This window comes from Phacochoerus africanus, chromosome 3 (genome assembly GCF_016906955.1).
Source record: "Phacochoerus africanus isolate WHEZ1 chromosome 3, ROS_Pafr_v1, whole genome shotgun sequence".
NCBI lineage: Eukaryota > Metazoa > Chordata > Mammalia > Artiodactyla > Suidae > Phacochoerus > Phacochoerus africanus.
The window spans coordinates 198,319,398-198,345,357 of record NC_062546.1 but is presented as its reverse complement, the minus strand read 5'-3'; the positions used below and the strand labels follow the sequence as shown (position 1 = coordinate 198,345,357).

General features: G+C 47.4%; 1 protein-coding gene across 4 annotated transcripts in view; it reads right to left on the bottom strand.

The window, feature by feature from the left end:
• Positions 1-25,960, bottom strand: part of DIS3L2 (DIS3 like 3'-5' exoribonuclease 2) — a 364,222-nt gene that overhangs the window by 87,932 nt on the left and 250,330 nt on the right. For all 4 annotated transcript variants that reach the window (XR_007134111.1, XM_047773760.1, XM_047773762.1 and 1 more), the window contains one exon: positions 8,011-8,118. Coding sequence is in view for 3 of the 4 variants with exons in the window: in XM_047773760.1 (XP_047629716.1) it covers positions 8,011-8,118 (108 nt within the window). In the remaining variant the exon portion in view is untranslated. The remainder of the gene's footprint in view (positions 1-8,010; positions 8,119-25,960) is intronic.

Genomic DNA, 25,960 nt, shown 5'->3' with positions numbered 1-25,960 from the left:
CCAGGGATCAAATCCGAATCCTCATGCATACTAGTTGGGTTTGTCACCTGCTGAGCTGCAATGGGAACTGCCTCCTTTGTGACTTGATTCCAAAAATCTGTCCATTCCTTCCTCATCTTCCACATTGCCTTTTCTGCCTTCCCACGCAGCTCACAAACATACAGCAATATATCTCCCCTGTTTATCAAAAAAAAAAAAGGGGGAAAAACATCTCAAAGTGTGAGCTCCTGTTGTGGCGCAGAGGAAATGAATCTGACTAGCGACCATGAGGTTGCGGGTTTGATCCCTGGCCTCGCTCAGTGGGTTAAGGATCCGGTGTTGCCGTGAGCTATGGTGTAGGTCACAGACATGGTTTCCATCCTGTGTTACTGTGGCTGTGGCGCAGGCTGGCAGCTGTAGCTCGGGTTAGACCCCTAGCCTGGGAACCCCCATACGCCATATGCTATGGGTGCAGCCCTAAAAAGCAAAAAAAACCACAAAAACAAAAACAACCCCCAAACCCCTCAAAATAATTCTTATTTTCAGTACGATGGTAATACGCATTCATTGCAGAAACCTTTAAAAAACACAGGTGGAAAAAGGAGAAGGAAAAAAAACTATAAATCCACCATCAGGAATTAACTACTATTTCTATTTTGGTGCATATTAAATTCCTGTATTTTCAATACCTTGTATAGTTTCTGAATAGAGCAAATATTCAATGAATATTTACTAAATGAATGAATGAAGGACAGATAAAGTTTCACAGAAGAAGTGGCATTTTAGCCGAAGCTCAGAGGATCAGTAGGATTCGTATTACTAGGGATGAAGGGAAGGACATTCTAGGAAGTGGGAAAAGCACAGGCAAAGTCTCAGGAGTGTAGCAATTGCCTATTAGGCCAAACGAACCCCTCGGTGGGGACAGGAGAGGCTGGGGTGCTGAAAGATGAGTGGCAGAGGGTCACACCATGGGGGAGGGGCTGGCGGAGGTCTTTGCATGTCCAGCTCTGGAGATGAGACATTTGTGGCTAGTCATCACCCGCTGTCAGCTGTGAGAGGACACTACTGGGTAACAGGGTAACAGGACCAGATTCAGCTTCCAGAAAGTCATCTAACACCACTGGGGAACTAGAATGAAGAGGCTGTGAACGGCCTCTCCCAAACATACCGCGGAAGGATGGCAAGGACCCGGGAGGGGACAGTGACTGTGGTAACAGTAGAGAGAGGACTGATGAGCGCCACTTTGCAAAAGCAGAGCTTAACATGTAAAACTGCTAGCATGTGGCGGATGCGACGCAGGCCAGAGACTGAGAGTCTGAGAGGCTCAGAGGATGCTGAGGCCATTGAAAGATCACAGGGCTTAAACTCAGGTTGGAATCGGAGCGTGTTTCGCTGCCTGAAGAGAGAGGTAAGGGGGACTCTGAAGGGGGGCCTTTAGCAGACCCAGCCAGCTGGTGTCTCTGGTTTCTAAGAAGGACAACTGAAAGGCACTGGAGGAACGGTGGACCTTGAAGGAAAGGGGACTGGAAGGCAAAGGTGGAGGCTGGAACCACTGCAGTGACAACACCAGATCCTTGACCTGCTGCACCACCAGGGAACTCCTCATTTTGAGCATCTTGACTGTGAGTAAGAGAGACTTACCTGACACTACATCTCAGGACTAACCGACCAGGGCCACCCCCTGCTCCATGTGGCCTCTCGTTCTGGGTAGGATGTCTGAATGACCACAGTACAAGGAGTGTGGTTAGTGTCTTGGCCATGACTGGCCCAGGTCCAAATGCTCACACTTCCTCTTTGGCTCGGTTTGCTAGAGGCCCTGCGTCCCCTCCTGGACCCTGGGCCTTCTTCACACCTGCTCTCCAGTCCCCTTGTGCCAGAGGCTTGGTCACTAGATGCTGCCTCTAGCGGAAACCCTAAAGACCAGCTGGGTTTTCTGAGTCTGCCTCTTTCTAAGTGCTACTTTTATGACCCTCATATTTTAGAAACTCATTAGATCAGGCAGCTTTTTATTTTTTGGGTCTGACTCTGGCAGGCGTAATTCAGATTCAAAGTTCTTTTCTGTTGACACAAGTTAGTTTTCTTCTATGGGCTTTTATCTTCTATTTAGTTAAACTTTTGCAAAAATAAGCATTTATAAAAATATGAAAGTAATACATGTTTTCAAAGAACATTAGAAAATACAAAAAAGTAGGAAAAATTATTCACAGTCTTACTACCCCAATGCAGCCACTACTGGCATTCTCTTTTATTTCCTTCTGGTCTTTTTCCATTCACTTTTTCCCCATGCATGTTCCCACCCCCACCAAAATATGATGACTGGCATCCCGTCTTCACAATTCCTTCTCTGTATTCAGATAACGTTTGCCTACTGACTCTTAACAAGGAACGTATTATCAGATATTTAGGAGTCACAAAAACCCAATGTAATGTGCACGACTTGTTTTGATTCCAATCTGGACAAATCAATTGGAGATAATCTGGGAAATTCATTATGGACTGGGTTTTAGATAACACCAAGGCATTCATGTTAATCGTTAGGGGTGCTAATGGCATTGTGGCTATGTGTGAAAACGGCCAAATTTTTAAGAGCCACATTATCTATCTATCCATCCATCCATCCATCCATCCATCCATCCATCCGAATGAAATGACATGATGTCTGGGGTTTGCTTTAAAATACTTTAGCAAAGGAAAAAAATGTTGACAGTAGTTAAATCCAGGAGACAGGGATGGTGGATTCATTGCACTATTTACTTTCATGTATGATTGAAATTTTTAAAAATAAAAATTAAAAGATTAAAGTACCCATGGTTCAAAGAGTGAAGCAGATTAAAGCCTTGGTAGGAAGCACAGCAGCCCTCGGGCCCTCTCCCGCCTCTGCCCCTCCCCAAGGGGACCACCTGCCACCTCTGAGCAGACTATCTTGGTATTTACTGTCACAATGCTGTATCATCTGCTTGATTACTATGCCTTGACGTTTCAGTTCTAGGCATTATTCATAATGCCTGACTACAGAAGAAGAGAATTTACTTTTCTTTCCACGTGTACTCCCTGCCCTCAAACACACCCATGTAACCATTCCAGGCCCTCGTCCTCCCAATAAAGTTACCATAACTATAAAGACCATGTAAATACTCAGTGTTACTTTTCCTTTCTATACAACCTTTTATTTCCACTGAGATTAATAACTGTCTTGTTTTTGGGGTTTTGTTTTGTTGTTGTTTTTTTTTTTTTTTGTCTTTTTAGGGCCGAACCCGCGGCATATGGAGGTTCCCAGGCTAGGGGTCTAATCAGAGCTGTGACCCCCGGCCTACACCACAGCCACAGCAACACAAGATCTAAGCCACATCTGCGACCTACACCACAGCTCACAGCAACACTGGATCCTTAACCCAGTGAGTGAGACCAGGGATCGAACCCACAACCTCATGGTTCCTAGTCGGATTCATTTCTGCTGCGCCATGATGGGAACTCCAATAACTGTCTTGTTTTAATTTGCTTGGCTTTTCTGTCTGTTCAGGTCTTTTGCCCGTTTGTCAATTGGGTTGTTGGTTTTGTCTTGCTGTTGGGTGGTGTCAGTTGTTGAGCTGGTAATTTTGAAACCTGGGCTTTGGGATCCAGATAAAGTTCCTGCGGGTTGTGCACTTCCGGAGGGTGGTAAAACGGTGATATTTTGGTGAGCAGCTGAGATTAATAACTGTCTTGTTTTAATTTGCTTGGCTTTTCCATATACTCTACATTAATCCACCCCAAGCTTTCCGCCAATTGTCTAAAACAGTGGTTCTCGAACTATGGTCTATGGACTTTTAGGGGCTCCCTGGGACCCCTGTGGGATCCATGACATCAGAACTATTTTCATGATATTACTAAGGCATTATTTTATCCTGATGGTACAAAAGCACTGGTGGGGAGAGCCACTGATGCTCTGGCATGAATCACGCAGCAACAACAAATGGCACGAGCGGTCAGGGGTCTCTTTACCTCTTTACCAGCTCACATTCACAGGAAGGAAAGAAGCTGGCTCACCTAAGAATGTTCTTGATGACGCATTAAAAGTTATTCCTTTTATTATGGCGCAACCCTTGGGTATTTGTCTTTTTCCCATAAGCAGCGTGCTGAAGTATAGCAGTTGTCTTGAGGAAAAGCAGATTTAATTTTGAGTTGTGAGCTGAACTGACTGCTTTTTTGACATAACACCATTTCTACTTGAAGGACGAAGTAGCACACAAATTATGATTACTCGGCACCTCAAGAAAAACAACCAACATTATGTTTTGCCAGTGATAAAATCTGAGCTTTTACAAAAATCAAAATTTTAGAAACTTGTATCTGACACATGATACATGCTTCCTAATCCTTAAAGACTTGCCTAGCATTGGTAGTGATACTAATAAATGTAATTTTTTACATCACATTATGAAATGTGTCCACATGTAGAAGATCAGCGTAATAAGCCAATATTCTCTAAATGACTTAAAATTTTTTCCAATTTCCAAAAAATTTTGCTCATTTAAAATTTCTTTTCAATTTCCAAAAAATATTTTGCTCATTTAAAAATCCCAGTTACATTCAAATATTGAAATCATTTAAAAGCATAAGGGTTAGTTTTCATTTCATTGCTCTTGTAAACCAGAAAAGGAGGACACCTCCTCCCTAAGACTCAAGGAAGGAGACTAACCCCGCCATTTCATCAGTGTTCTTAATTATTCTTTGGGACTTAAATTTGGAACCAGGCATTTTGTCTATAAATGACTTAAATTTTTAAATAAAAGAGCCATTCAAAAAGACGTGTGTGTGTGTGTGTATTTTTTTTTTTTTTTTTTTGGTCTTTTCAGGGCCGAACCAGCGGCGCATGGAAATTCTCAGGCTAGGGGTCGAATCAGAGCTACAGCTGCCAGCCATGGCAACTCCATATCCAAGCCATGTGTGTGACCTACACCACAGCTCATGGCAACGCTGGATCCCTAAGGCCAGGAACTGAACCCTCGTCCTCATGGTTGCTGCTCAGGTTCGTGACCACCGAGCCACCACGGCGACTCCAGACCAATGGATTTTAACGCAACCTATAAGAAAGTTCAATCGATAGTTCAGTTGAACTATTATTAGTCTTCTAGAACCCTAACAAAACAAAATAACATAGATTGAACTATTAGTCTGCTAGAGCCCTAACATAATAAAATACCCTAACATAACAAAATAAACAACAACTTATTTCTCACAGTTTGGGAGGCTGGGAAGTCCAAGACCCAATGAGTCCAAGATCACACTGCCTCACCAGTTCAGCGGCTGGTGAGAGCTTGCCAACCTGAGGCTGCTGTCATTTGCATCTGCAAAGGGCTGGGACTCTCTTCACCACCATCTAGGTCAAGGGTCAGCAAAGGACGGCCTGTGGGCCGCCTGCCACTTGTTTTAAGTAAATTTCACGGGGACACAGTCGTGCTCATTGTTCAATATCGTCTGCTGTTGTGCTACAACAGCAGAGTCAGCAGCTGTGACAGAGACCAAACGGCCTTTAAAGCCAAAGACATTCACCTACGCCACAGGAAAAGTTTGCTGACTTGTGATCTGGGTGCTGTCTTCACTTCACTGTGTTGGTTTATTTGTCTTGAATCCCAGGTGTTCCTCCTTCCTGACTTACTCTCTCCTTCTGAAGAAGAAAATCTCCTGGTAGCTTCCCGAGAAAGGGCAGGGGAGAGGTACGTTCTTTGGCGAGCTTGCACGTCTGAAGATGTCCTCTCCTCCGCTCTCATCTTATTGACAGCGTGGCATCACTGTCATGTAGCTTCGAGGGTCATAAGAGAAGAGTCTTCGGTTGTTCCGAGTTCTGGTCTACTGTATGTGACTCTTTTTTTCCTTCTTAGACGCCTACAGGATGTTTTCTCTGTCCTTGGTGTTCTGAAATTTTATGACGATGTGGTTTGGAGCCGGTGCGGCTCCATCACTGTGCCGGCCAGTGGGCTCCTGCAGTCTGGAAAGTTACATTCCCCCGGAAAAGGGCCATGTCCCTGGGGGATTTTGTTAATGATTTCTTCTCCCTCTTCCCTCTGGTGTCTGTTTCTGGAAGGTTCACTGAATAGACGTTTGATATCCTGGACGGGGCCTCTACTTTTCTATCTGATTCTGGGACAGTGCCTCAACTTTCTCTTCCCGTCGGAAACTTGAGTCTTCTTCATTTTTCCTAACATGTTTTTAATTTCATGCAGCTAATTTATTAAAAAACAGCTCCTCCCTTCTGCCCCCAATGCTTCTTTTTTAAAGTACTTAGATCTTGTAATATAGGTACTTTCTTTAAAAAAGAAATTCTTTGAGAATATAAAAGAGTTTCTTCTCCTTGCACAGTCTGGTTTGTTCTAGTTGCTTTTCTGTTTGTTTGCTTTGGTTTTCCCATTTCCAGGCTTTCCTCTGGGTTGTCTCTTTATGCAGGCAAGTGAAATACTAAGAGGCTGATTTCAGTGAAATCCTAAAAAGCTCTGCTGGTGCGGGTGGAGCTTAGCCTCTGCAAGCTGCAGTGTAGAGAAATACAGCTGAGCTTTTGGTTGGGAAATCCTTGAGGTTATTATCTTTCAATCTTCTTCACCACTCGGATTCCTCAAAGAAAGATTTTCCTATCTTCTGACTCAAGGGTATGGGCTTGGCTACTAAAATTCTGAGGTTGGCTGGGGAAAAAAAAGCTGGGACTCTTGATGCTCGGTATGCCAGCATTCACTCCACCCCCAAAGGAGCTGCTCCCACAACTGTGTGTGGCGTCCCCTAGCTCAGGCATCCTTTACTTTACCCTGTCCAGAGGATAAATGTCTGGTCCTCTACTAAGTTATGGAAGGGGTAGGCTTTTAAAATAAACCTTCAACCAATATAGTTGGCTTCCTGTTCACCCACCTCTCCCCCACTTTACAGAGTTACCTGCTGCTGTCAATTTCTGAATCTTTTTAGGGTTCTGCTGTGTCAACTGGGTTGTTTCTTGGCTTTCTCTGCGCTTGGCTCAGAATTCGGCTTTCTCAGGACTGCTAAGTCAGTTACCACTCATCCATCTGCTTCCCGGCTTCCAAAATTTTGTTGCTGTTGTCTCCTCTCCCATTCTCTTTGTCCTTGTGGGTTTAGGTCTTTTAAAAAAAATCTCTTCACTGTTGTTTTAGTGAGGTTTTGGGAAGGAATAAAAGTAAATGTTGGTATTTGATCCTCCATCTTTATTTGGAAGCTCTTTATAATTAAATATCTTTTTTTTTTAACTTCCATTTAATATTACGGCATAAACAGTTCCCATGTTCTTACATGATCTGTGTAACAACTTTAGTAATTGTACAACATTCCACTGGGTCGGTACCATAGCTTACCTAATCATCACCCTGTTTTCAGAAGTTCAGAGTCGTTTCTGTTGGGGGGGGAGGGGACTTGTTCGGGGGCCATCTTTCCCGTATCTGTCTCATTTATTCCCACATTAAGGAAATGGTCACTGACCTCGTCTGTTCTCAGTCCATGGTTTCATCACCTTGTGCCTCGATTACAGCACTACCTTGTGCAAAGTGAACTCATCTTCAGAGGGCACAATGATGCAGCACTCATCTTTCTCAAGTGTCCCCTTTCTCTGGACACTTCAGAGGAACCTTAACACCTGCAGTTTGTTGGTGGCACTTGAGGGTCCCCAGGGTTTGATTCCACCTCCCCTACCCAAACTCACCACCCTTTTCCCAAATGTCCTCCTTCGAACAGGGTCTGCTCTCCTAACCAGGCTCAGACTGCTCCTCCCACCAATGCCAAGCCACACTCAGCTTCATTTACACCTGCCCCTGCACTGAGCCTCCCCCACGTGACGCTGCTTACAGAGTTTCTTCCCTCCCGTGACAGGCTGCAAACTGCTGAGGCTCAGTCTTGCCTCCTAAATGGACTGGCAGCTCTTCTCGAAAGTTCTCCTCTCTGGTGCTGCCCTGCACCGCCTTCCTCCCGCCACCCTGGGGTTCCAGCCCAGCGCCAGGAACACTGGGAGTACCCAGCAGGGACTCAATGAATGGAACGGACACACATGTAAGTTGTTACCTTGCCTCTGGGAGTTAGCGTCCAGATCACAGAGAAGGTCAGCTTGTCAGTCATGGGATTGAGGCTGCACAGCTCCTCACAAAGCAGCCTGGGAAGCATGGGGACCACCTGCAACCAGAGAACAGGTCCGTGAGCATCCTCTTGCAAGCCGACCTAACACTCAGAAGGGCCCAGAGGGTGGAGTTTTGGTGAACATCTTGAGCTTCCACAGCGAGATGAAGATGGAGGAAGCTCTTTTTCCCCAACATTCTGCAGAAAGGCCACACTATCCGATAATTTTCCAGGAGCCTTTAGGAGAGGCTCCAGTTTCATCCTTCTGCATGTGGCTGTACAGCTTTCCCAACATCATTTGTTAAAAAGACGATTCTTTCCCCATTGCGTACTTTTGGCAGCCTCGTCAAAGATTAGTTAGCCATCTACACATAGGTTTATTTGGGGGCTATCTATTCTGTTCCATTGGTTTATGTGTCTGTTTTTAAGCTAGTACCACGCTGCTTTGATTATGACAACTTTGCAGTATAGTTTGAAAGCAAAAGTGCAATGCCTCCGGTTTTGTGCTTCTTTCTCAAGATTGCTTTGGCTCTTCAGGGTCTTTTGTGGTTCTATATGAATTTTGTGAGAGTTTTTTTCTATTTTCATGAAAACTGTTATTGGAATTTTGATAGAGACTACACTGAATCTGCAGACCACTGTGGGTGGCACAGACATTTGAACAATACTAAGTCATCCAATCCAAGAGCACAGGGTATCTTCCTACTCATTTGCGTCTCCACCAATTTTTGTTTTCATCAATGTCTGAAAGTTTTCACTGTATAGGTCTTTCACCTCCTTGGTTAAATTCCCAAGTATTTTACTGGGTTTGATGCAACTGTGAGTGGGACAGCTTTCTTAATTTCTATATCGCCTCTCATGTTAGGATGGCTATCATCCAAAAGAGAAGCGATAACAAACGTTGGCAAGGATGTAGAGAAAAGGGAACCCTTGTACCTTATTGGAGGGATTATAAATTGGTACAGCCACAAGGCAAAACAGTATGGAGATTCCTCGAAAAATCAAAAACCAGAACCACCGTGTGAGGCAGGAATCCCACTTCTGGGTATATATCCAGAAGCAACAGGATTGGTACTTTGAAGAGATACCTGCACTCCCATGTCCCCTGCAGCATCATTCACAGTAGCCAAGACGTGGAAACAGCCTAAGTGTATTCTGGCAGTTGAATAGCTAAAGCCAATGTCATACACACAGAAATATTATTTAGCCATAAGAGAAGGAAATTCTGCCATGTGGGACGACATGGACGAACATGGAGGGCCTCACGACAAGTGAAATAAGCCTGACAGAGAAACACAAATACCGTATGTATCACTTATATGTAGACTCTTTATTAAAAAGGGGGGGGGGCGAGTTCATAGAAACAGAGAGTAGAAAGGTGGTTGCCAGAGGCTGGGGAAAGGGAGAAATGGGAAGATGGAGGTCAAGCACTTTTACACACTTCCTGTTATGCGATGAATGAATTCCGAGGACCTGGGGAACAGCATGGTGACTGTAGTTATAAGAAGGCATTGTGCACTTGAAACTGGCCGAGGGAAATCTTAAGCATTCTCACCCCCCACACGATAAAGAGTGAACCGTGTGAGGCAACGGATGGGCTCATTATCTTGATCGTGGCCATCATTTCGCAGTGTGTGTGTTTATCAATCATATTGTACACTTGAAAAATACAGAGTTATAGTTGTCAATGGCTCCTCAACAAAGCAGGGGAAAATAAAAGAATCCAAGGGCTGAGTGTTAACTCGTGACAGGGGTTCATCAGAGTAAAAGTGCTGAGTCAATGCTTCGGCAATTGAAAACACTGCGACCGACCAAATCACAGGTTGGAGCATTAGCAGAATAGTCCAGTGAAACGTCACTGATGGGGCGAAGGGGAACTGGATGAAGGTGGTCCAAAGGTACAAACTTCTGGTGATAAGATACACAAATCCTAGGAATGTAACGTGCAACACGAGAAAGAGAATCAACACGGCTGCACATTAGTTCTGAAAGTGAGAAAGTAAATCCTAGGAGTTCTCACTGGAAGGAAAAACATTTTTTCCCTCTTTCTTTAATGCTGTAGCTGCATGAGATGGTGAATGTTCGCTCCACTTACTGTGGCAGTCATTTCATAATGTGAGTCAAATCATCATGCTGTACGCCTTCAACTTAACACAGTTCCGTCTGTCCATTACACTGCAATAGAACTAGAAGGGAGAAAGTCACCGAAAGGGCCACAGATCCAGGTTCCCTGGAGGAACACTGCGGTCGGTTCGTTTTGTAGTTTCCGAAGCCTCTGTTATTTCCTCCTCTTCCGGATCTTTCTGATCCCATTATAAACCGACTCCATGGCATCCCCTCTTCAATTTCTTTAAAAAAGAAATCCTCTTCGCCTTACTTTCAAATGATGACTTAACAGCTCTCCTGGAATGTTATTTGTTTTCTCTAAAATTCCAAAGACAAAATAACAGCCCTACCTGGATGCTCTGTAGATACTTCAGACTTTCCCCTTCCTCCTACCTTTAAATCTATTCCTTTTTCCATATTTTTCTTGATTAATGGCATCCTCCATCGTTCACCCCCCACCTCTCAAACTAGGCGGCAACATTAACAGACAGTTTATTCAGCACGCCTTTGAATAACTGTGTGCCTCCTAGTTTTGCAGCGTCAAGCAGGGTAACGCTGTAAGCCTGTGCCGAGTCACTGCGAAGTGACAGAGCTGCAACCACGCGCCTGTTGAGGCAAAGTTAGCTGCTTAAGCTCCATTATCAGCAAAAGCAAAACAAACCCCAGTGGTCTCTGATTCTGTGTGAGCCATCCGTTTGCTGTTTCAGTACAGTAAATAACCTTTGGAATGGAAAAGAAAATTCTGGAACTCATAGCCTACACCAGTGACAAACAGTTAATAACTATATTGCATCATTTGGCATTATTCTGAAAGATGCTGTATCTTTTCACGTAAAATCTAATGGCCATGTGAAGACTTCTGCTAATAGCTTTAAGACAACTACTTTTGAAAATCTTTCTTGCTGTTGCTTTTGCACCAACTGCTCAGATGACACTTTATTTTCTCTGTTCACTTATTTAATGAGTATTAAATATTAAGTATTCTAAATATTTAACATTTTCTTGCATATATCGTGTTTTATAAAATAATACATATTTACCTGCACAAACATATGGTCCAAAATGGAGACATTTTTAATACTATACATCTCGTGATTGAATTGTAAAGATTTCACATAAGTTCAGCCTTTGGACTAGGCTTCGGATGGAATAACGTCCCCCAAATTCTTACGCTGAAGCCCGAACCCTCAATGTGACTCCATCTGGAGGTGGGGTCTTTAGGTGGTAATCAGGGTTAGATGAGGTCCTCAGGGAGGGGTCCTGACCTGGTAAATTGAGAGGTGATGCCCCCTCCCTGCCCTGCACATACGCAGAAGAAAGGCCGTGTAAGGACACAGCCTTCGACCAGCCAGGAAGAGTCCTCACTAGGAAGTGAATTGGCACCTTCATCTGGGACTTCTAGCCTCGAAGATGGTGAAAAAAAATAAATGTGTGTCGTTTAAGCTGCCGAATCTATGGTATGTTGTATGACAGCCAAGCCAAGTCAGAATAAATCGAGTTTTCTGGGTGTGCAGTGCTTCTTCTCTGGGCTGGGCTGCATTACCAGATAATTATACCAACTGCATTTTGGTAGCAGGCTGCTTGCCCTGCATGCCTGTAGTCCAGGCCTTAATACCTTTTTTTTTTTTTTTTTAACAGATAGTTAGCATTTTTTCTACGTGTGCAAGGCAGTATCTTATTTTCAATCACAATGCTGAGCATCTGCGAACATAACGTAATTCCTGACTTCATGTTTTAGTGTTTGTGAAAAGAAAGTCATTGCAACTAAATGCAACGTGGTACCCTGGACCGGACCCTGGAACGGAAAGATAATTGGTGGAAAAACTGGTGCAATCCAAATAAAGTATGGATTTAGTTAATAGCAGTGCTCCAATGTCAACTTCCTGCTTATGACAAATGTACGTGGTAATGGAAGATGTTGGGGGGGCGGGGCGGGGGCTGGGGGGGGCGGAAGAAGGGGCCTCTCTGTACTGTCTTTGCAACTTTTCTGTAAATTTAAGTTTATTTCAACATCAAAGAGCTTGTTAAAAAGAAAGCCACTGTTTTCACAACTTGATCTCAGAACGGTTATCCATTTACATACGGAATAAGTTTATGCTAATGAAAGACACCCTGATCTGTTTTCACATATTGGAGTTGGGGATTAAGATTTTATTTGCAAAAAGGACTTTACCACAAAAAAAAAAAAGAGAAAAAGAAAAAGTCTAGAGACGATTAACCAACAGAGGGAGACCCAGACTCATGAGCAGTGCAACTTGGGAAGGAAGAGTAAAGGCTTTGTAACCAGACGACCTGGGGGTCTAGGTCTGGGTCACCACTTCCGGTGCAATATGGGGAACCTAGTCCAACGCTCTGAATCTTGGTTCTCTTATTAGTAAAATAAGCTGCTCAGTAAAAGCTGCTCAGTAAAGTCTCTCCCTGGTGTCCCACGCTCCACCAGGTCCTTGCGTGCCCTGGCCTGGACTCCCCAGAGCCACAGGGGCCTGCTGGCTGCTCTAGCTCTTACTCATGTTGTGCTCTCTTTCTGGAGCGCCCTTCTGGATGCATTACATCTGGCCAACTTTAGCACATCCTTTAAGATTCAGCTCACGAGCATCTCTGGAGACTTGCCCAGAGCCCCAGGTGGAGCATGTGCTGAGTTTTATACATTTCCTTCCACCGGCCCCTTCCTCCCTGCTCCCCCAGGATGCTCCCTAACTGCCTCTTTATGAGCCGTGGGAATCTCAAGGAATGAAGACTGTCCCTGTCCCTGTCCTCCTAGCTAGCACTTGACACTTGACACACAGCAGGCACCTCTAGTTTACAAATGATGGACTTTGACCCAGAAAACACATCACCTCTTCTTTCTATGTTGCCTGTTTATTGGATCACATAAAACATTTTATGAACTACATGGTAGACTTCTATTTAAACATCTTTCCATAAGAATTTCATAGGCTGCTAGTATGTTAAGCTAAGATAAACTGTTTTGGTTGTGCTCTCCTAAAAACTCTTGGTAGGTGCAGTGGCTGCCCAGGTTATCAACGCTGCTGGACATCCTGTATCTTACCCAGAGGAAAACATTTTAAAATGCACACTGCAATGGTCTGATGCCAAAGAACCTGAATGCTCATGGAAAAGCTAACCATTCATACGTTTGGGGTAGTATAATTATGCCAAATTTTTAAAGGGCGCTCCTCTTAATAAACTTTCACTAGATCTTGGGGCGGGATTCAGATGGAATTCTAGGAAAATAGTCTTTATCTTTGTGTCCATACAGTTTTGTAAATAGATGATTATTTCTCTGTCTTTCAAAGGAAAAGGAGTGAAGATGTTACATGTGTGGTTTGGCATGGCAGGGCCTCCCAGAACTTGGGCCTGACTTCTGCCGGGGTCACCAGGAATGTGCTCCATGACACATGGCACATGTGTCAAGTCCACAGCACAGCAGAGATCCCCATGAGAGGGAGGCTGGAGAGACAGAGAGCCACTCTCAGGGCGCTGCTTTTCAGATACAAGTTCTGATGTTTCAGGGGAGACCTGCGCCAGAGCAGTCCCCGCACACTCGGTCCCCGCACACGCATCGGCTACGTGCGATCCGCCCCGGAACCTGGAGCGGGCCCAGTCAGAAGTGCAGAGCCCGATGTAAAGCCAGGGCGGAGAAGTCGGGTCTCTCCAGCAGCTGAGGAACCGCTGGCTGCCACCAGCATCATGGGAACGATGACGCGTCCCCTGACACCCCTCCCCAGCCGTGGCCTGGCCTGTCTTGCCCTCCCCGGTGAGAGCTCCTTCGAAGTTCTCCAAGTCCCTCTCACGGTCCCAGCGGTGGCCCCCGCAGTCGCTCTTACAAGCTGCCCTTCCGCTTTCAGGGGTCGCAGCTGAGCGCTGACAGAGAGAACCACTGGACTTGGTGGAGGCCGGCGGTCCCGGCTCTGCCTCTGCTTGGCTCCTTCCCACGCGCCCTTCAGACTCCATCCCCCCAGTTTTCTGCTCTCCTGAAACCTCCTACCCAACTGCCTTCTCCCTCGCTCTCAGCAGAAAACCTCAACTCTTTTTCTCAGAAATCTGAGGAGGTGAACATCAGACCCGACCCCTCCCAAGCATCCTTCCTCCCTGCCCTTCACCTGTTCCCTCTGACACCATCCCCCCACCCCCCGCCCCTGCGAAGTGCGGCGCCTTGGTCTCCTGGTCCCTCGCAGGGGTCCTCCCGTCTGGAGCCTGACCTTCTGTCTGGACCTCTCCTGCCCACCGTCGCCGTCAGCCACCTGCCTGCTGGGTCTGCACCCTTCCCGCAGACGGAAATACAAGGTCAGTCTCCCTTCCTCAGGCCAGCAACACCCCCTCCCCAGGCTGGGTCTCCTTCTCCCTCTGCCCCCCACCCCCCACTTCTCACAGACGGTCCTCGGAATAGCTTGTGCTTCTCCGCTTTCTCACCTCCTTTTACTTCTCAACCCAACATGACTTTCTCATTTGTTTCCTTTTAGCCATGCCTGTAGCATGTGGAAGTCTCAGGCCAGGGCCTAGACATGGGCCACAGCAGTGACAACAATGGATCCTCAACCACTAGGCCACCAGAAACCTCCCACTATGGGTATTTTGGATGATAACCAAAACATGAGAATGTACAAATTTCGAGGCCCCATATGTCTCACAATAAATAATGTGAGCATGTCTGTACAGAACCTGTCCTTTTCCTGTGGACACACAAATGCCTGAGGCCAGGTAAGAGATTCATGTCACAGGTGCATGTGCTCTTTGAACACAGAACTAGGGGGCGCTCGCCGCCTCTCCCCTGTGTTGGTCCTTCCTCGGCAGGCTCCTCAGATGCTGCCGCTCTTGGCCTCTGCACTCGGCTCTCCTTTCTTCTCACAGCACGTGGTCCACGGGGATGGTGTGCGCACCGCTACTGATGTACGAGTCTGCCCAGATCTGCGCTGCCAACCCGAGCCGCCTGGAATCCAGACCCGTCCATCATGCTGCTGACTGGACACCTTGGTCTGGGTGTCCCACGCATCCTTCAAACTGCGCCCCGCACAGAAGACCAAGCTCTCCTCCCTGCACCTGCTACGTGTCTGTCTCCGACCTCTGTTGAGAGCAGCACCCGGCCTCAGTTACGCAAGCGGCAACAGCCCCTCCGCCAGCACAGCTCCGGGTGTTACTGGTGATTCCCTGTTCTCCTCTCCCTGCCACCCCAATCCCTGCCCGAGTCCTGTAGGTCTGGCATCCTAAATCTCTCTCAAATGAGCCTTTTCCTCGCCTTCGTCTGCTGTTCGATCGTGGGCATCTTTGTCTCTCTTGGGATATGTTCTCACACTCCTAAACCAGCAGCAGAGTTGAAATGATTCCGGATAAGATTATCCTCAGACATCTGTATCTTCTGTCTGAATTCCACCCAGTGCTAATCTGCAATCCCACTGACTTGAGCATACGCTGCCTTTATCTTCCCTAAGTGTTGATGAGTTGACTTCAGCAATTTGATTTTTTGCTTGTCCTGCCATTGAGAGAAGGCCCAGACAGCCTTAATGAAGCCAAGAGGTCCTCGGGACGGCCTGGACCCTCCGTGTTCAGAGGCCACGAGCTCTTAAGGCAAGCTGGCAGAGGGGCGGTGGTCCCCTCCCTCCAAGGAGACAGCCAAGATGAGAGGGGGCCCCACCTGCCCCCTGGCCTGGCCCTGCTCTCTTCGTGCGACACGGCTTGCTAGATTGGGAGGGGGTGCAATCTGAGGGCTCCCGGGTCAGGATGTCCATTCTGGCACCAGGCGGAAGACAGCTTTGCTCTAATTCCCCTGGGTCCGGGTGGACATCACCACGTGGATCAACTCTCCTACGACTCTGGGAGCGAAGGTCCCCTGTCTGTCTGCTTCAAGGGCCGTGATGAGACAAAGGGCCCCGGTGCTGAGAACACTCATCCTGCTTCTGGCCTCAGCACTCTTCAATCACACAGTTGCTGAGTCAAAGGAGATGACGGCACTTCCCTCCTTGAGCTCAAGGAGAAGTTCTAGCTTCTGTGGCTGCTGCCCCGGGCTTCTCTTTGTAAGTTTGTCTCTCGGGTTCCCCTGCGGCACATCCCCCAGCAACGCCAAACTACACCCTGTTTCTGGGCGTCCCCTGCTTTTTCTACTCTCGGCCCGGAAAGCCCTCTCCACCCACATTTGTCTACCTGGACGTTTTCTCCTCAGACTCTGCAATACTGCTCAAAAATCAATTGCGTTGGGAAGCCCTCCTGGCTCTTGCAGAAGCTCCTCTCCCATCAGCAATCCAGGCAGGTGCAACTCCTCTCTCCTCTCGGATGCTGCCTCACCTTGGAGCCCCTCTGTAGCCACAGGTGCCCAGGGGACTGTAACTGTTACACGTCCCCTCCCCTGACGTCCCCTGGCAAGAGCAGGACCCCTCATCTTTACAGACCTGGCAGCCGGCACCCGGCTGGTACTCAATAAAGTGCTAACTGGATGAAGACTGGTAACACTCTGGGCAGCAGAAAAGCCCAGGGGCTTCAAGAGTGCTAGTCTCCTTCGTTTCAGGGCCAGAATCGAAGCTGGGTCAGGACAGAGCTTAAAAGCTGGTCTTGGGAAAAAAGGACCCTCACGACAGGGCAGTGGCTTTCGAAGCATTCTGGACTAGGGCCTAGGAGAGGTGAGAGAAATGGATCACTCAGGTCAACTGCCCAGGGCCCCTGGGTGGGGGCACCAACGAGAGTATAAAACCTTCTGTTAGCCTCAGAGAGCAGAAACATCTGCTAAAGCCACAGCGGGCAGGCTGGCCAAGTTCAGCAACAGGTTAGCCAGGAGAGCCCTGTGACCAAGGAAAGGGCCACAGAGGGAGAATCAATCATCCAGACAAAGAGGAACGGGAGGGACTCGCAGCGACAAGGGACCCGGACATCGACGGCCCACTGGGGGTCCTCTAGCCCAGGAGGGGCTGCAGGGGCTGCTTCTGCCCCTTTCGGCCCAGGCCTCGGCTGGCTCCCAAACGTCCCTCCCACCCTCACTGCCCATTGGCTGCCAGAGCCTGAGAACTGGGTAAGTTTCCCTCCTGTTCTCTGCGGACGTCAAGGGTTTAACAGGAAGGTCCACTCAGCTAGCTCCCCACTCACACATGCGAAAGGAAGGAGATAAGCCAACATCTCTGTTGAAAGAGTTTCCTTTTTCACATCAACACTTCCATGAATTCCGAATTTGATCAACTCTTTGCGACACGGTTGGACGTTAACAAAACATCAACACTCGGACAACCTACTGGGGTCACAAAGGAACATCTTAAAACGCGTTGGACTCCACGTTAAGACAGGCTTCCAATCCCAATCTTTGATCTTTATTATAAAGCAGGACCAATAAAATATCATAGAGATTTATGGGCGAACTTTCATTTGAGCTGTTTCACACCTAAAATAACACGAGTGCTTGGGCCAACAGGCAGAAAATTTAGGTTTAGGTTTCAACGGTTTAGGTTTTCTTTCACTTCTAAAACTTACGCACTTATCTTTTTAAAATTACCTTAAATTTCACAATCACATTGTGTTTCCCTCTCAGGGAAGACAGCGTGTCTTTCTGAGAAGGACAGGCCTAAGTTCACATAGACACTGTCCCCTCTTCCGACAGAAATCTATCTCTTGGCAAAAAGAAAGTGTGTTGTTTCCACAGGATTTGAATAGACAATATATAAACTTATCTTTCCTCCTGAGTATACCCTATTGTTAATAAGAATAACTAAATATTTATTAGTGTGAATAAAAGCCCAACAAAAAAAATTTCATTTAGAAGACAGTACGGCAATGAGAACCTGCTGTAAGAGCACTGGGAACTGTATCGAGGCACTTATGGTGGAGCATGATAATGGGAGAAAAAGGAGTGTGTATATGCGTATGTGTGACTGGGTCACCTTGCTGTACAAAACTGACAGAACTCTGTAAACCAGCTATAATGGAAAAAAATAAAAATTATTGAATTTAAAAAAAGCAGCTCCCCTCCAATAAAAGACAGTATGATGATATTTGGACACTAAGACAGTGTCTGGACCCAAGATCTGTTTCACTGTATACTGCCCTAATGTGTGGGATAATCTTCCATCTCGAGCTTAGATGGTAATTCTGACAGCAGTTATTTACAGGTCAGTAACACTGAATGAAAAGAAACCAGTGCCACATTCTCTATAGATGGGAGATAATTGGCATCCCGACCCCCACCCCTCCCTCCACACCCCCTCCCCTGTGTGATGAAGCTGGGGAAACAATTCGGCCAAGTGAAGAGGAGGGAATCGGGGGGTGGGGGAGCCGCTCATCCAGCTTTTAAGACTTTTATAGGCAGAGTCAAGTGAAAACAGCAGAAAAGTTCCTGGACACAGTCCTTTGAGAAACAAAAATGAGTAGGAAGAAAGGTCAGAGCAGTGGTTCAAAGGAATCCGAGTGCACGGCTGCCGCTGTCCAAGGCTGTGGCCGGCGCCCCGCTCTCCTGCCGGGGTGGGGGTGGGGGGCCGGGACAGCAGGCGCCCGCAGCCACCGCAGGCACGCGGGCTCTTTCTAAGGGCCCCACTCTGCAGTCCCAAAGGGAAATTCAGGAACTGTGACAATCAGGAGACCAAAGTAAAAAGAAGAAGAAAGGCCACAGGCTTAGTTATTTAATCTCATTTTATTTTATTTTATTTTTCATTTTCTCAATTTGCAACGTAATCCCTGGCCACAAAAGGAGAGGGCAGCAGCTAGATAAGAGACAGCCACCTGCTTGGAAGAACCTCTAATTGTGGCTAAAATTCTTAAGTATTCGAATCTGCACGGGGAGAACGTTTCACATGTGTTCACTTTGTGCGGTCTTTAAAGTTTCAAAAGATTGCTCCTTCTATTTCTCTCTCTATCCCAACGTTAATAGGTTTTGTGAATAGAAGGGATTTTTAAGTCCCATCTCCCTTCCCTAAGAGGCCCCGGGTCAGACAAAGGTTGGGTTTGGCCAACTGCATCTTTGGGCAGGACGTGTGGGTAGGATGTGTCTAACCCAAGGTTACATGAAGTACAGTCAATGTGCAATATCAGAGGCGTGCTCTCCGGAGGACCGAGCCATGAGTGAGGTCTCAGGGTTTTGATGTGGGTCCTTCGCCCGCACACGCTGGGTTTATATACTAAAGTGAGTCAGCGTAGAGTGCATGTCACCCCCAAAGGTTTCCCCCCAAACCATATTTTTATGTATCACACACACACACACACACACACACGTGCATGAGTCACAGGGGAAAAGCTTGACGCATTTTCACCAAGTGAACACTCGTGTAATCAGTGCCCAAATCAAGAATCGTTAAAAGCCGCCCCCCCCCCCACCAAGGGCAACCACTATCTTGACATTGACCTTTGCTTTCACTGTTAGGTTTGTGTGTGCAGCTGTCATCTGTTCAGCCTCAGTGCTGTACAGCATCACACCGTGTGGATGTAGCACAAATGGTTTGTTCATCCTACAGTCAACCGTATGAATAGTTTTCTAGTTTTCTGGCTATTTTAAACAGTGTTGCAACAAACATTCTTACACATTTTTTTTGGTAACATAGGCACGCCTTTCTGTTAGGTATATACCTAGAGGCAGAATCGCTGGGTCACAGGTAGTGTACGCATTCAACTTTAGAAGATACTGCCTGTCTTATTCCATTCAGACTGCTCTAATAAAAATATCAGACGGGGTGGCTTACAATGCACACTGATATCTCACTGTTCCGGGAGCTGGGAAATCCAAGCTCAAGGTGGCAGCAGATTCAGTGTCTAGTGAGGGCCTGGTTGCTGGTTCACAGATGACGCCTTGTTCACAGGGTGACAAGGTGCTCTCGGGGGCCTCTTTTCTGAGGGCACGAATCCTGTTCACGAGAGCTCCACCCTCATGACCGAATCACCTTCAAACGTCCCACCTCCTAAGGCCGTCACATTGGAGGCTAGGACGTCAACATATGAATTTCAACATTCAGTCCATAACACTGTCCGTTCTCCAAAGCAGCTGCACCACTTTGCCTTCCCTGCAGCAGTGAGAGTTCCCACTGCTCCACATCCTTGTGGATACTTGGTGTTATCTGCCTTGATTTTATCTGTCCTGTGGGTTGTGCAGATTTCTGAGGTGCGAGTTGGATTTTCTGTCTTTCTCACACCTTTCCTAGTGAAGCAAATGCCAATCAGTTGGGACATTTCTCTGTGTCACAAGCTAGAAGATACTTGGGCTTCCTGCCATAGGCTGTCCAACAAGTGTCAGTAAGTTGGATACACTGTGGAGGACTAGACGAAGCTGGCAGGAACTCACTGAGGGGTGGCTGCAGTTGGCAGGCCATGGATTCAATGACCTTTGGCACTTCCAAAGGCCTAGAGCACTGGTAAGATCAGATGGTTTGTGTGACGTAAGAGTCAAACAGCGCCTTCCACATGAATGTCTTCTGAGACCCAGGCTTGACCCATTCTTCACTCCCCTTCTTGGACTGCCAGAAATGCAAGATCCTTCTAGATAACTCATGGCTCCTTAGGTACTGGCTGGCTACCCCATGCTGGGGAAGCTCAGAAGTTCAGGGTGCCATTATTAGGAATGAAGACATTCAACAAAGGAGAGGAGAAAACTGCGGACAAGGAATGTCATCAGTAGAAAGGGCTGTGAGGCTAATTCTTCTGGTCCCAGGTTAAGAGACCTTGTCTGCTTGTGAGTGAAGGGGCAGGTAGATATGAACTTGAAGAATGTTGAACAGACCCCCCCCCCAAATACAAACACAAACTGAAGGCCAGCGCTGTGGAGATGGGCGGGGGCGGGGGGCGTTCGCATGGATAACAGTGGAGTGGGGATGGCTCTGGCTCATGGCCACGGGAGGAGAGGTCAGGGAGGAAGCCTCGTGGGCTGATGTTCAGTGATGTACGTGGGTAACACGTCTGGGCTCCTTCCCCTAAGCCACTTGTATGTGTCCACAGCTTGGGCACAGGTGTTCCAGACACTGTGAGGTACAGGGGTCAGAAGAGGTTCTTAAATACCACGTTTAGGTTTGAACTGGCCGCAGAGGCCAGATAAGGACATAGTTGCTCTGACACAGGCTGAGTCTATGAGGAAGAACATCCCCTGCTCAGATGAGGATGAAGCTTCCCATTCTCATGGAGGGGGTCCCTGAAAGTTCTGGATCTTTTACGTATGACTGTGCCTAGAGGTCACCTATTGCTGATAACACACTGATAATTGTAACCGAGTTGGGAGGACCATGCAGTTTCTAACAGAATTTCAGAGCTCTCATCAACGCCACCTCCCTCTCCTTCAGCATCCCCATGTCGGGAATGGCAGAAAACACCTGCGTGGTGCTCCTGAGCACCTATATAAATGGCAGGAAAGTCGAACCCCTGAAGAAACCAGATGTCCAGTTCTCCTGGAGCAGGTGCAGCTCTAGAATTCTGAATACATGTCCTAGGTTGTAGTGATCCAAAAGCATTGCTATGGGGCAGGGAGAGGAGGGGCTGCGTTTCCCCACGAGGGCCCCCATGCAACTGGCTCCCATTTCGAACAACGCCCATGGGTGCTAGCACCCTCTGGAGAGGAAGCAGCGGGTTCCAGACAGGATGCCCAAAGGCATCCCTGTCAACCACTGGCTGAGCAAAACAGGGGAAGGCAAACTCAGGCCACAAGCAATGGGGTCTCCAGCCCCTAAAGGATATGGTTGCAATCAAGGTCTAGAAGAGTATCTTCCTCCCTCTGCCTCTGGTAATTTTTAAAAAATGGATTTTATTTTTTAGAGCAGTTTTAGGTTGGCAGCAGAATCAAGCAAAGTCACAGAGATTTCCCGTAGATGCTCCCCCCGCCCCCATGCACGTTATCAACAATCCCACCAGAGTCAGAACTGAGGAACCTGCCCTGACACGTTCTTCTCACTCAAAGCTCACAGGTGACCTCAGGGTGCATTCTTGGTGTTTCACGTTCTAAGGATCTGGACAAATGTATACTGACAAGCATCTACGAGGACAGCCGCGTACTCAGTAGTCTCACCTCCTACACCTCCTCGTGCTCTACTCAGCACCCCTCCCTCTCTGCTGGTCCCTGGCAACTGCCGGTCTTCTCACCGCCTTCATACTTTAAACTTTTCTAGAAAAGTCACATAGCTGGAATCATACAGTATGTAGCCTTTGAAGGCTGGCTTCTTTCACTGAGCAGTTGATATTTACAGTTCCTTCATGGCTTGATAGTTCATGTCCTTATAGCGCCAAATGGTATTTCACTGTTTGGATGTACTGCAGTTTATCCATTCATCTACTGACAGACATTTTGGTTGCTTTCACATTTTGGAAAACAAGAATAAAGCTGCTATAAACATCCCTGTGCAGGGTTTTGCATGGACATACATTTTTCAACTCCCTTGGGTAAAAACCAAAGAGGGCGATTACTGGAGCGTATGGTAAAAACACCGCCAAACTCTTTTCCAAAGTGGCTGTGCCATTCTGCCTTCTCATAAGCAATGAACACATTTTTGCTTCTCCACACCCTTGCCAGCATTTGGTGTTGTCAGTGTTCTGTTGGCCCTTCTAACAGGAGTGTAGTAATATCACATTGCTAGTTTAGTTTGCACTCCCCTAATGACATATGATGTGGAGCATCTTCTCATACGCTTATCTGCCATCGTAGATCTTCTCTGAAACATCTGTTAAGGTCTTTGGTCTATTCTTAATTGCGTTCTTCATTTCTCACTGCTGAGTATTAAGAGTTCTTTGCATGCTTTTGCTAATAGTCCTTTATCAGATGTGTCTTTTGCAAACATTTCCTCCAAGTTTATGGCTTATCTTTTCGCTCTCTTGACAATCTCTTTTGCGGAGCATACATTTTTAATTTTAATTAAGTCCAGCTTGTAATTCTTTCTGTCATAGATCGTGCCTTTTGTGGTGTATCTAAAAAGTCACTGCCAAACCAAAGGCCATCTGAATTTTGTCCAATGTTATCTTCTAGGAGTTTTCCAGTTTTACATTTCACATTTAGGCCTATGAGCCATTATTATTATTGCTATTATTATTATTATTATTATTATGGCTTTTTAGGGCCACACCCACGGCATATGGAGGTTCCCAGGCCAGGGGTCTAATCAGAGCTGTAGCCGCCAACCTATGCTACAGCCACAGCAACGCCAGATCCAAGCCGAGTCTGTAACCTACACCACAGCTCATGGCAATGCCGGATCCTTAACCCACTGAGTGAGGTCAGGGATCGAACCAGCAACCTCATGGTTCCTAGTCGGATTCATTTCCACTGCACCAAGACGGGAACTCCCTATGATGCATTCTGAGTTAATTTTTGTTTCTTCCCTTTTGAGGGGCTCGTTTTTGGGGTGGACAGATTGGACACAGGAGAGGAACTCTCAGTAGGAACTCTCAGTAACACTTGATAAATATTAGAAATCCTAGGAAATTTTGAATTGTCCTGGAGGACTTTTGTTCTAGAACTAAATACTTTTGTGGGTACCAGGGAGGCACTTTGTTGGAACTGAAGTCTGGGGATTCCAGAACATACCCTCCTATAGGCTGGCATGAAGATTGCTGGTGCAAGGGGTCCAGGACCATGTGTGTGAGTGGAGAGTGCTGGATCTGTGCAAGGCTGATGATTCCACTGTGTGACAACCTCACTGTCCAGTAGAGAGTCTGTGCTTTGATTGCTAGCAGCGGCCGGGGCCCCCAAAGGCCAAATGACATGATTTAGTGGACTGGTGGAGGCATGTCTGCAAATTCATCTTCCACATGTCACATATGCTGCCAGGTATGGCTGAGGTGCCAGGTGTCCTATTCGTGTGCATCCGTGCACAGCCACAGAAGGGGCTGTGGAAGGGTGAAAACCTTAGATGGTGGCCATGCAGAAGCTGCGGCCGCCCGGGCAGAAGTGGGCTCCATGGGCAAGAGGGAGAAGCTAGCAAACCCCCGACACAAGCCGATGCCTCTATTTGCAGAGAGCCTTGGTTCCAGACTTGAAAAGAATACACGGTAATAGCCCTGGACCCCAGGCCAGTCATGTATTTGGAATATGGGCACAGTTCCTCTGTCTCTGTGTCTGAATATACTCCTGGCAGGTGGTATATTCTGGGAAATGATGAGACGGGGAGGAGGTAGGTGTGGTAGCGGTGCCGTCCAGGAAAACTGACATGAAAACTGACATGGGTGACAGTTTTCAGGTCTCTAGCTAGGAAAAAAAATAAGAGCCCAGGAGGACACTGGCTCTTAGAAAGACCCACCACCACTTGAGCATCGGGAGGATAACACTATCCCTCCCTTGGCCATGGCCTGTGTGCTAAGGGCATGGAGTCAGACTGCTGGGACCCTAGGGGTGAGGAATCTCCAGAGCGAGCCATACAGAGACCCCCGAGTGGCCGGCCTGCCAGAGTTTGGACAGCATGTCCACAAAAAGGCCAGCCCATTCTGGAAAACAGCAGGAAGAAGGGTGTGCTGGCGGTGGGAGCTGCCAGTCAGAGCAGGCGGAGGGAGACTAGGCAGGCGTCCCCTTTCCCTAGGTGATGACGTGAATTCCTAGAATGGAGCAGGTCTGGCACCTGAGTGCTTCCTGCCCTTGAGAGATGGGGTCAGGCAAAGGGCTCCCAGCTGCCAGAGGCCATGGTCTGTGTGGAGAGTGGAGCGGGTACACCTCACCTTGGGGCAGTCAAACAGCAAGTGCCAGAAGTCACGACCAAGGGCATGGGAGGAGAAAGGTTTAAGCTGGTGTGCGCAGCGATCCAAAACTGGATCCCTGGAGTCAAGGCAACTAGGTGGGAAGTGAGAGTCATGATACGGCCGAAGACATGGGTCCAATCAGCAGGTGAGCAGAGTCAAGAAGAGGAGAAAGGAAGCTGGAAGAATCCAGAGCTGTAGCTGGGGGAGGAGGAAGAACTCATGTACAGGGTTTCAGCCACACCAGGGCCCAGGGCAGTGCCTGGCAGATAACGGGCGCTCATGATTAAACACTTGTTAGAGCAGTCTAGTGACCTGGTGACTCACCGAGAGTGGCATCATCAGGCCAAGAAGAAAGCCCAGGCCGGGCTCCCTCTGCTTTTCTGTCTGTTTAAGGCTCCAGGTTACTTTGCAAAAGGCCAGTCATGAGCAGATCAGCCCCCACCCTTTACAGCAGAGGTCGAAACTTTTTCTTTTTTTTTTTTTTGTCTTTTTAGGGCTGTTCCCGCGGCGTGTGGAGGTTCTCAGGCTAGGGGTCGTATCGGAGCTGTAGATGCCGGCCTACACCACAGCCACAGCAATGCGGGATCCAAGCCTCGTCTGCGACCCACACCACAGCTCAGGGCAACACTGGATCCTTAACCCACTGGGCAAGGCCAGGGATCGAACCCGCAACCTCATGGTTCCTAGTCAGACTCATTTCTGCTGCGCCATGACGGGAACTCCTGAAACTTTTCCTTAAGAGGCCACCAGTGAACTTTCACTCCCTCCTCCTACAGCAGTGTGGCGGCACCTCGGACATCCCATAAATGAATGGATTTGTCGGTACTGCAGTAAGGCTTTATAAAAACCGTGGCTGGTGTGGGCTGCATTCACAAGTTCCGCATTTCTGCAGCTGACCACCTGCCTGAGTTTCGTGGCGGGGCCGGTCTGAAGGCCTGGGACGAGAGGACCTGCGTCTGGCCTTGGGGTCGCCTCAGTCTGACTCCTCTTGAACACAGAAGGGCCCAACAGGAAAACATACGATAACAGACAGCCAATGCTTTTCCAGGGAAAACCTTTTTTTATAGATCTTACTAGATATGAGAAGAGATATCCAGATAAGATCACTGTTCGTCATGAATTTTTTTGGAAAAACAAACAAAGGAAAATGACTAAACAGAAGCATGGTTTTCAATCCGAGAAACTGGAAACC